At 46.8% G+C, this 12,034-nt stretch overlaps 1 protein-coding gene across 3 annotated transcripts in view; it reads right to left on the reverse strand.

The window, feature by feature from the left end:
• Positions 1 to 12,034, reverse strand: part of LOC119174250 (polynucleotide 5'-hydroxyl-kinase NOL9) — a 60,008-nt gene that overhangs the window by 35,386 nt on the left and 12,588 nt on the right. For all 3 annotated transcript variants that reach the window (XM_037425082.2, XM_037425083.2, XM_037425081.2), the window contains exon 5: positions 3,831 to 4,029. In XM_037425082.2, the coding sequence (XP_037280979.2) occupies positions 3,831 to 4,029 (199 nt within the window). The remainder of the gene's footprint in view (positions 1 to 3,830; positions 4,030 to 12,034) is intronic.

A 12,034-nucleotide genomic window follows, 5' to 3' on the forward strand; every position in this document is an offset into this window, starting at 1 on the left:
GCTTTTTTCACTCACAACGGAGATAATTACACTGAAAAAGCATTGTTCAGTTGCGCTGCTCGACAGGACATGGACCCCGCAAATAGGCTTCACAGCACATACAGGCGCGCAGCAGCCAATGGCGGTACCCCGATCCATACCACGTGATAAGCCAGTCGCGGCGCTTGAAAAACGCGCAGAAGCCTGCTTCTTTTTATTATTTCTTGCGCTGCATCAGTGAGGGAGACTGTTGTTATTTGAAGAGTGAGGCTCAAATTTTCGACTCTTGCAATCAACAATGGCGAGCAGCGGCACATTATCAGCGGCAAGGTGCTCGAAGACTGCACACTTTGGACCTTTTAACAGTCACCTTGTGCTCTTTAGATGCAATTTTAAAGCATTTCCAGTTTGGTCTCAACCTGTATTTTTTTTCATAACATTAGAGGTACTAATATTATCAAAACAGGCAAAAATAAAAAATCTGTAATTTTGAAAAAAACTCGTGTTTTTCGACCCGCATCTCCCCTTAAGGACTTCAATGCTTGTTTCTTGCTTCCCAGACCGCACACAATGCCCTCAAATTTATAAATATCCTCTCAGCCATTTTAGTGGTTGGCTTTTTCCCTCTACTTAAAAGGCCAACTTCGGCGATTTTTCGAGGTCAATAGATCTCAATGAAATTCACTGGGTGCATTCACTAGCACGTTTGTGCCATTCATGCAAGATTGCAGGCTTCAGAGTATCGCAAATTCTCTTCAAATTGATTTTATAGCTTGCCTCCAAACGAATCACCTCGCTTGCTACAATTAATGGCAACATTGTGTGTGTGATATTGATTCTTGCAAAGCGGAAGTGATGGGACTGATGTGCCACTGCAGTGTCTGCTTGGCTGCTATGGATTGTGCAGGTTTGGCTGGCACTTCCTTGGTTGAGCATGCGATTTCCTTTTCCGTGGTGGTGGTTGTGTGATGGATGGCAAGCGGTGTTGCATTGTGGGCAGCACATGATTCGCCATATATTCACCCTAACAGTGTAAGGGTTCTAGCCGATCGCCGTAGGCACAAACTTGGACGGCCTGGACAATTAGTGCCATCTGGCAGCATTATGCACAACCAGTCAGGTTATGATAAAGTATTACATCATTCCTAGAAGCGTACTCGGTTGGGTTTCGGGTTGGTTATTGCGGTTTTTTGCTGATTAAAAATTATTTTCAAATTTGTTGAGCATTTCAGCCATCGCGCAGATGACAACAGTATCTCAGAGAACATAAAAGCACCATTAACCTGACATGGTAAAAAAATCGCGGAGTGGGCCTTTAAAACTTTCCACTGCGTGGCGATTTTTCGCTCGCTGTAAACGAGTTTGTGAACGTTTATACTACAATGTGTTAAACATGTCGACATGGCTCATACACTTCCTGCTTGCTTCCAAATGCCAATACCACATTTAAGTGGCTTTCATCCTTGGCTTTTTTTTTTTTTAATTTTTCCTTCAATCACTGTGCACAGCTGCTTAGGATGTAAACAGTACTGGCAAAGTTCGAAGCAGTCAGAACCGAGAAATTGCAAAAGAACAAAACTTAATTTTACCTTGTGTATGCTTACTGAAAGAAAGCTGCACAGTATGCCTTTTCAAAGCTCTGCATCACTGCACTCAATGGCTGTAGGCCAGAATTAAGGTTTGCTTTCTGTCATGCCCGCGTGCGAGCGTGTGTGTGTGTAAGAAAAGAGAGAGAAGATGAGAATTATGACGATGAAGATGGTGGATGTTCACTTGCTCGTTTACACAATTTAGCATCCCGGGGCCACTCGGGTTATGAGAGGCAATCTCTCATAGCTTACGACTGTTACGTACGGACATAAAGCATCCTCACAATTACATTCAGATCTGCCATTATTACCAACCTAACAGTAGCGGTGTATGCATGAAACACCAATGTCACCGACAACATCAGTGTATCAGAGTTCTCTTCAACAAAATCTGTTTTAGATTACTTATACAGTAAAATCGCAATGACAGACACTGACGTGATTTGCTGAAGTAATTTTAGAGCAGGTTTTTGGAGCATCTAAAAGTTTGGAGCAGAAAAATGCTTTCATGGCAGCCAAAAATGCCAATTTGTGCAAGAAAAACAGGCTTTCAGAGCAACCAGGAGTGTATTTTAGAGGAGGAAAAAAGCCTTTTCGAGCTGCCAGAGGCTTAACACCAAGTTTACTGAAAATTGGAATCAGTGACAACTAAAACAGCTAAATAAAGTGCATAAAAGCAGCACGCTATACATTCCATGAACTTACAGCTCGAACTACTTATGTGCAACCACTTATAGCGTGCAAGACTAGCTACAAAGCAGTTCTTTCTTACTACCGTTGATACTGCCATACAACTCTATGTACACGCACAATCATGTGGCTCAGATAAGCAAGGTAACGACCTGGATTCTCAACAGAGGTATGCTCGCCGCGGAGGAATGGCGACGAAAACATTACTAAGAATAAGGGGTCGCTGAGAGGAGTGCGGGTGTGGAGAAAAAAGGTGCATTGCCGGTGTTGCGGTGCACCGAAAGGTTGTCTAGCCACCAAAAAAACCTTTATTATGACTGCTTTCTACTCGTTCCGCACGCACGCTCCGCACTGAACGGGCACCCGTGTCCACATGAAGTGCGCCGCACCGCTGTTCGGATTTTTGTCTGGAAAATAGTTACGACGTTGCAGAGTGCAAGTATCGTGCATGAAACCTCAATTCCTCCAGCCGTGATGGCGCAGTTCTACAAATGTAAACGCTTTGAGATGCGGGCTTTCCTTTTTGACACCAGCAGGCGGATTTACAAGCTTGGCCAGCATAGCTGCCGTGGCTACGCGTTCTCTCAGCCCTGAATCCAAACTTTGTTTCACACGTGCTGCCATTGTTTGAGCTCGTGAGAGCGATATCTTATGCAGCCGATCTCACTTTGTCTAGGGCAAGCTTACTGGCAAACGACATGCCAAGTTGCCCTCACCCGCCTCATTGGTAACGACTGCGGACGTGTCGTTTGGTGCTGAGACAACAAAAAGCTTTGCAGTGGTTAGATTCCGGAAGGAGTATACTAATGGTAACAACAATATGATTCTGAATGAAGAGAGCCGCATTGTCAATGAAAACAAGGATGTGCATGTGCAGCCCTGTAGTTCACGCTTGCACTGCATTCAACACTGCACCTGGGAAATCGAAATCACGTGGTGATTCAGTTGCTGATTCGCGGGAAATCCGGCACACGAACGAGCAGCTCTGAAAAGTTAGCCCACAACTATCTGTGAGAGCACTTTTCTTTTTCTGTAATCATTTCGTCGGCACAGCAGGCCCGCAAACGCTTTATAGTGCGTGTATTGCTCATCTGCTTTGGTGTAATAGAATGGTAGTCCGACCAACACTGCATGTGCGTGCATACTCACGGCTACTGTAGCATAGCGTGTGCATGCGAGGAAGGCATATACTGGGACACGTCCACCTTGAAAGATTAGTTTCGTTTTCGTAATGTCAAAACACCATGTTTGGCGCAGACTAGTAGAAATGTAGCAGGATGTAGCAAGAGTCATCCTTCGGCGAAATCTGGCGTTTTTGGTGCAGCTATCACATCACTGTATATATCTCACAGGGTCACAAAAACTATTTGATCAGTCTAAGTCTGTAGCACCACAAAATTTATACAAGCTGTGGTTGTATCACCAAGTTTATACTACACTGCATATATGCGTATACTACACCTAACCGAGGGCACTTCCGTCACCTGCGCCTTAACATGGCTTTGCGTGCACTGTGCTGCAGTTTATGGCGACCATCGAATGAAGCATGCAAGGAATGCGGGAGCAGATAACCTGGCTTCAATGTTCGCTGGTGGTCTCCGAAATCGTGCGCACAGATCACGTTCCTCGCAAGGGCAGATGCTTGCTGCCGCCAGGGGTCACTCCATGACTTGGATGGCTGGTATCGGCTCAGTTGAAATCCTAACGATTGCAAGGGTCCCCTCAGTTGAGAGTCCCTTTTGACCCCGATGGGCCAGTTGCCTCCCGGCACCTGCACGTTGTTTTAATTCATTAAAAAGGATTCTTCATGCTGCTGGTGCATAAGACATTTATGACAGTTAAACAGAAAATAAGTAGATCTGTATTATCATACACTATTTATGCAACAAAAAAATTCACTCTGAGCTTGGTAAGTGGCTAAATATGGCTAAAGAAAAGAGGAAGATGGCAATACTGTCTTGAAGTTGCAAAGTGACGAGTTGGGACTGTTATTTATACTTACCCCGTCATCTTCTTCATGTTCTGCGTTGCATATCATTGTTGGATTCGCAACACTTGCTTCAAGTTAATGAGCCCACTTGCAGTGAGACCATCCATTACGATAGCATCCAATCAGTTTTAGGCCAACGGGATGGGCTGAGAAATTGTGTTCTAAATGAGCTAAGATAATTGTACCACAACAGTTGCTCGACAGCTTCTGCAACACCACAACTGTCACAATATAAGTGTCACAATATAAGAGCAAATACTTCGAAATCTACAAAGTCATGTTAATGCACAGGTGCCAGAGTTGTGCCGCAGCATTGAAGAGCTAGGGCTTGACTTTCATTTTCTCAAGCCTCCCTGCAACACTGTTCCAAGTAATCTTCAAATGGCTTCTTTAAAAAAGCTGATCACCTCCTGAATCGACTACCACAAATATTTTTAGAATCCGTAGAGTAAAATCTGAGTTATAGGAATTCGTCACAAGCAGGCACATGGCGACATCCTACGGTGGCTAAAGTAGCTATGCAACGCTGGAAAAGCATTGCAGGGCCCTCTGCAACACTTTTTGAGCATGGTCAGAAAATGCTGCCGGTCGGTAGCAGAGGCTCCCGACAACAGGCGAGCCAAATATTATAGTACAGCACGCAACCTGGAATTCAGAATAAATTATCAAAGTCAGCTGAAAATTGCTTTCTCTTCTCTCAACAAATGACAGAAAGCGCTCAAAAATCCCTTGTAGAAAGCCCATCTATTAGCCATTGGCCGATTTGAATGCACGCCCAGTCGTTACAGAGATCGCCGCGGGAGGCCGCAATATGTCCACGCATGCGTGCACGATCACACTGAAAAAGCCGCGCATTCGAAGAAAAAAAAAAAGAAAAAGTGCTCAAGGTCACGAGGCACGGGTGACATTTTCTTTGCCCCTGCCATCCCTTCCTGCATAGCTTCCAGCGCTTTCGTCAGGATGAGAAAAGAGAGAATGCAATTGCAGCATGCGATAAATTTTTGTAACTCCACTCGCAGTGGACGGATTCTTAAAATTTTTGCAACGTTGAATTTATGAGGCAAAGCTCTTTCAGTGAATTCATTTCATGGTTACTTGAAAAAGTGTTTCAGAGCCCCTTTAAAGTAGTGAAACTAAGAATTTAATAATAATTCAGCAGTCAGCACAGAATTTATTATCTACATTTACATCAATAATGCTAATGCATACCTGTTTGTGCACTTACGTTATTTTACAATGAATCCTTGCCAACTATCTCAATTTTCTGTGCTTTTAATCTTATTGTGACAACTGAAGGATTTAATTCCAATTGGAGCGCAAGCTGTGGGGATCGCTACTGTGCACAATCATACATGTGAAACGGGGTTTATTGGCGTAAGTAGTACTTGCACAGGAGATCTATTGATACAGAAAGCATGCAACAGCAACCGACACAGGAATCACAGCGCTCGGGCCAACAGCTCGCGCTCGAATCCTCGCGCTAAAGTCGTGACCCACTGCGGCACATAATCTTCTTCCTCGCTACAATACCCCGGCGACGAAGATGAGCCGTGACGAGAGTAGGAGTGGGTCGTGATAGGGCTTGAGATGACTCACGTGGATAGTCTCACGACCAAGGCGTCGCCTGTCTGTAGATTGCGTGACCGGTTCGATCACGTATGTGACATGAGATCGACGTTCAACGACGCGGTAAGGACCGTGAAACTTCGGGGCAAACTGAGGACAGACCTGGGGAGTGAAAAGGCAGTCGGAGCCAGACGAGCAAGCCTACAACAAAAGTCTCGATTTGCTGGTCGTGGTCATGGCGGTCTTTTTCAAGTGCTTGCTTGTCCGGGGTGAATGATCGGGCCAACTGACGACACTCTTCAGCGTGGTGCACAATTTCAGAAAAAGGGTTGAACTCCGAGACGTCGGGACGATACGGCAAAATGGCGTCAAGGGTGGAGCATGGCTCACGCCCATATAGAAGAAAGAAAGGCGAGAAGCCTGTGCTTGACTGAGTCGCAATGTTGTACGCATAAGTCACAAATGGGAGAACGACACCCCAGTTCGATTGGTCGGAATTGACATACATAGCGAGCATGTCTTCTAGCATTCAGTTGAAGCGCTCAGACCGTTGGTCTGCGGGTGGTAGGCTGTAGAGGTGCAGTGAACCGCGCAGCGTGCCCGAAGGACTTGTTGTACAATTTCGGATAAAAAGACTAGTCCTCGATCACTCAGTAGTCCACATGGTGCCCCGTGACGCAGTACGAAGCGTCGCAAGTCACGTGCACCAGCCATAGGTAGTGGAGCTGTTTCAGCGTACCTCGTCAGATGGTCTACGGCGACAATAATCCATCGATTTCCAGCGGCAGTGTACGGAAGGGGACCATATAGATCAATTCCAATGCGGTTAAAAGGGTGCACCGGACATATTAGAGGCTGTAATAATCCGGGTGAATAGGCCGCTGTCTTAAGTCGTTGGCATAATGAACAGGACCGAATGTATTTTTGTACATAGGTGTACATACCACTCCAGTAGTAACGCTGGCAGATCCAGTGATATGCTTTTAACAAACCAGAGTGAGCTTATTGTGGGTCAGCATGAAAATACACTCACATATCAGATCGCGTGGTAGTTTCTGCGGTATAGTTGCACGTCCCGTATTTCGAAGTGTGTGGCTTGGCGGCGAAGAACGCATGGGTTCGCAGGCGTTGAGGAGTCAAAAAGAATGTCAAGGAGAGATGTTATCCATGTATCTTTCCGCTGTTCAGACGACATGCTTGTGACGGAAACGGGAGTGATGGGGAATTTGGCGTCCGAATGCAGGCCTGCGCTGAATCTCACTGGTGATCGGGAGAGGGCATCCACATCAGAGTGTCTTCATCCTGAGCGGTAGACGACACGAATGTCGAATTCTTGTAGGCGAAGAGCCCAACGTCCATGTCGACCTGAAGGATCTTTTAGCAACGCCAACCAACAAAAAGTGCGTGGTGGTCTGCCACAACGTCAAAACTCTGTCCGTACAAGTAAGAACGAAATTTACTTAACGCCCGAACGATTGCGAGGCATTTTTTCTCAGTTACTAAGTAGTTCATTTCCGTATTCGTGAGCGTGTGGCTTGCATATGCGATGTTGTACTCTGGAATATCGGGCTTTCCTTGCGCGAGTACTACTCCCAGACCAACGCCACTGGCATCTGTATGCACTTCAGAGGGGGCACTTGGGTTGTAATGGCGTAGAATGGGTAGTGACGTAAGCAGGCGGCACAGTATAAAGAAGGCTTCGTCACGTGCCGGGGTCCAGTGAGAAAGATTAGCTGGACCGTTCAGTAGTTGCGTAAGTGGGGATATTATTGTGGACAAAACGGCGAAAAACGAGCACAGGCCGATGAAGCTCCTAAGTTCTGTGAGTGAAGTCGACTTCGGAAAGTCGGCTGCGGCTCGAAGTTTGTCCGGGTCGGGCCGAATTCCATCCTTTGACACAACATGACCAAGCATAGTAATTTGGCGAGCCCCGAAGTGGCACGTCTTCAGATTAAGCTGGAGGTTCGCCTTAGTAGCACTGAAGAATCGTGCATAGACGGTCGACGTGCATAGGAAAGTCAGGAGAGAATATGATAACATCATCAAGGTAACATAAGCATATCTGCCTTTTAAGGCCGCGTAAAATGCTGTCCATCATTCGTTCAAATGTTGCAGGTGCATTGCACAGACGATGACATAACCGTGAATTCGTATAGGCCATCCGGTGTAACGAACGCTGTTTTGGGACGATCACACTCTGCCATCAGAACCCGCTAGTGATCTGAACGCGAGTCCAGTGAAGAAAAGAGTTCGGCACCTTGTAGGCAATCGATAGCATTGTCGATGCGGGGAAGATACATTGTTTCGTGTAATTTTGTTCAGTCGCTGGTAGTCAACACAAAATCTAATCGAACTGTCTTTTTTTCTTCACTAGCACAATAGGTGAAAACCTGGGGCTAAAAGATTGCTTGATGACACCGCGCTAAAGGATATCGTCCACCTGCTGTCTAATTACACTTCGTTCCTATGTTGATACGCTGTATTGACGTTGCCACAAAGGAGGGTGCGTTCCAGTGTAGATTGTGTGAGCGACGGTGTTAGTTTGACTCAGTGCCTTTTGAGGAAGGTCAAATGAGTCTCGGAATTCATGCAAAAGGGTTATTAGCTGGTCCCGTTGATCCAGATGAAGCTTGCTGTCGATAGAGCGATTGAAGATATCCAAGGAGTAGTCATCCCGCATAAAAAGAGGAGTAACAGCGTTCAGTTGAAGTTGCTGGCCAGGGTCATGGGACTCAATAGGCACAATAACATAGTCATCAACAGGAAGAACATAGCCCAGTGTTTTGTGAGCTCTTAAGGTGAGAGGGCATGAGCTAGGATTGCAAACGACAATTCCGGAAGTATCTTGGTGAAGTGTCAGAGCGGCGTATGGCAGAGACGTACCGTGGCGGCGACTGAAAACGTCAGATGGGGAAAGCACAACGATAGAGCCGGACAATTCAGTGCGATTGACGGGGACAACAATGGCACTAAGAGGAGGAACATCAATGTCACAAGCAACAACAAGTTTGCCAAGGTGAGTGCGCTCATTGTCGGTAGATGGTGCATCAGAAAACACGGAAAATTCTACCTGCACGCGTGCGCAGTCGATTACGGCATGGTGGCGCGATGAAAAATCCCATCCAAGTATACAGTCGTGAGAACAAGTGGTCAACACGAGAAACTCGATGTGGTACAGGACGTCCTGAATGATTACTCTTGCCGTTCATGCTCCGACTGGTCGAATTGGTTGCACACTCGTGGTATTTTAGCAGAACGTCAGAAGGCGGCGGCGTTACTTTTTATATCAAACGGCAGAGTTTTTGACTCATCAAAGATATGGCAGCACTGGTGTCAACAAGCGCAAGAGTTCGTAGACCTTCAACAAACACTACTAGAGCATTTGTGGGGAACGGGCGAGGACTTCTACAATGTGCAATTTCGCAGCTCATGACTCCGTCTCTACAGGGTTCGGTCAGCAACGCAGAGGGAATGGGGAATAGTAGCGGCTTGGTGAGGATGAGCGACGAGGGACCGAATGGTCGGTAGTCGGCAGCAGTGTGGTGGTCTAGTTCAGTTGGTGACTAGACCAGTGATTGAGCATTCCAGTGATTGTCGGTTGCATTGACGGGCTAGTTCTCGTCGCGCGTTGTACAGGGCCGGGAAAGAGTAGTCAGAGTACCGCGGAGCTGCAGCCGGGCCCGTTGCGAAGAGCGCCATGTGACCTGGATATCAGCACGCGTAACAGATCGGGCGATTGTCAACTGTGCGCCAAGGGTTTCCGTTAGAGCGCTGCTGTGCTGCTGGAAATGGCGTCGTTGGTGCTCGTACAGGCTGGGGAGTTGGCCCTAGCAGAGGACGTGGCGGAGTAGCAGCAACAGCAGCGTAAGTCAATGGTGCGGTGACAGGTGTTGTCTGAGAGGCAGACGGCAGTGCCTCAGACACCTGCGCCTGTATTACCTGACTGATGGCGGGCCCGAGACGCTCAAAAGAACGGTTCCGCTGCCGTTGGATACGACAGGCACAAAAGTTGTCGCGGCACTTTCTCGCGCACATATCGTTTGATTTGCGACATTATTGTGTTGTGGTCTCCACCGAGGGTCAATGACGCGAGAGTTTCGTCGGTAGCCGCTGGCCGCCGTGTCATGACTTATTGTTTGCGCAACTCCTCGAAGCTCTGGCAAAAAGTGACGAGTTCGAACACGGTACGTGGGCCCTTGGCTAGCAGCATCTGGAAGGCGTCGTCGCCTATCCCTTTCAAGATGTGTTTGATCTTGTCTGCTTCTGTCATTGAAGGGTCAAGGCGCTTGCACAAGTCAAGCATATCCTCGATGTAGCTCGTAAAGCCTTCCCCCTGAAGCTATGTGCGTCCTCGTAGGCACTGTTCGGCACGAAGCTTGCGTACCTCGGGGCGACCAAACACATCGGTAATGCGTAGCTTAAAAACACCCCCACTGGCGAATTCCGAGTGGTGGTTGTTAAACCAGAGACTCGCTACCTCTTTCAAGTAGAAGGGTACCTATTGCAGCTTCCAAGGGTCGTCCCACTTGTTGCTTGCACCTACCTTTTCAAATGTCGACAGCCAATCTTCTACGTCTTGCTCATCGATACCGTCGAAAAAAGGTGGATCGCGCACGTGTAGCGCAGCGGGCACGATTACCATCAGAGGCTGGGTCGTACCTTGCTGGGTGTTTTCTTCAGCCCATTCTGGGATGGCAGGTAGTTTCCTGTTGCGGAGTTCCAGGTTGAGTTACTGGAACTCCGCAACAGGAAACTACCTCAGCACCTCCACCACTCTGAAACGGGGTTTATTGACGTAAGTAGTACTTGCACAGCCGGTCTATTGATACGGAAAGTGGGCGACAGCAACCGACACAGGAATCACAGCGCTCGAGCCATCAGCTCATGCTCGACTCCTCTCACTACAGTCGTGACCCATTGCGGGACGTAATCTTCTTCCTTTCTACACATGTAACAACAGGACCAGCACTGAGAATTCCCATCATAACAATGGCACAGGGAAGGCGTGCACTCAGGCTTGGGTCATTGTCTTCCTTACTTCAGACAGAATGATGCAGCCGCACTTTTTAACGTCCTCCAATCCTTTCCTTTGCATGCTTCGTCAACAATTGTAGAAGAGCAAAAGCAATCCTCTCATTATAACAGTCACAGGGTTGGAAGCAGACTTCAGTGTTTTGGAGCAGCTCAGGGAACAGGAATAATGCTGTTTCGGAGCAGCTTTGACGCAGTAAAAGGGGAATGTTGGAGCAGGTTAGGAGCACCAAAAGGTGTGTTTTGGATTAACGTGAGTTACTTTAGAGCAGCTTTCTAAGGTCAAATATCATCGCCAATTAAAATTATTTCAAGTGAAAAAAATCCCATGGTTTTCACTAAACATTCAGTAGTAATGAGCTTACCAGACTTGCCGCCTGCAAATATATGTGTGCATGCGTGAATGCGTGTGTGTGATACAAAACATGCCCATTTCATACTCAGCCTGAAATAAAAACAAAAATATATTCTGGGTGGTAAAAAAACATGAAACTATTTCTTTACGTGATCGTATCCACCGCAAGGAGCCTCGCTAGCATCTTCGGCATTGCACCTGATGTGTGAAACAAAGTATAGACAATCGCGGCACACTTCACTTTGCGAAAGTTTGTTATCCCCACTGTTGTCTTCGTCAGGTGTCCTTTAAACACAAGAGAAGTAAAAGAAGGATACTTTACTGAACTCTTACAAACCACAACAGGCTACAAACAGCACAAGCGTCTCTCTTTACATCGTCGTCCTCTTTCAGTATCTACAAAAGGGCACGTGCATATCCAACATTTGGCGATCCTGCAACACTTAACGTACTCATTAAGGCTGTCCCGAAAACGTTCTTCACTCATTCTACATAAAAGTGTTCGGCCATCTTATTCAACTGTTTAATAAATGGCACATGCATAATAGGAACAAGGTGAACAAAAAACAAATAAATACTACAAGGAAATAGCTATGCTTATACGCTGACACGTTAAGTTCCTCACGGCACGCAGAAGTTCACCCGTTTGTACCGTAAAACTTTCAAGGCAATGTCATAGCTTCTGGCCATCTTGACTAGCTGGACTTCAAGGAAAGCCACAACCCGCATGATTCCAGTGTCCTCTTGTCTAAACTGTGGATTCGAGCTTTGTTGGCCCGTCTACGGCGCTTCTTTCTTTGGATTTGCTCCGTCATTTCCAATGTTCTTGGTGTC

This window comes from Rhipicephalus microplus, chromosome 5, assembly GCF_043290135.1.
Source record: "Rhipicephalus microplus isolate Deutch F79 chromosome 5, USDA_Rmic, whole genome shotgun sequence".
In the NCBI taxonomy this organism is placed as follows: domain Eukaryota; kingdom Metazoa; phylum Arthropoda; class Arachnida; order Ixodida; family Ixodidae; genus Rhipicephalus; species Rhipicephalus microplus.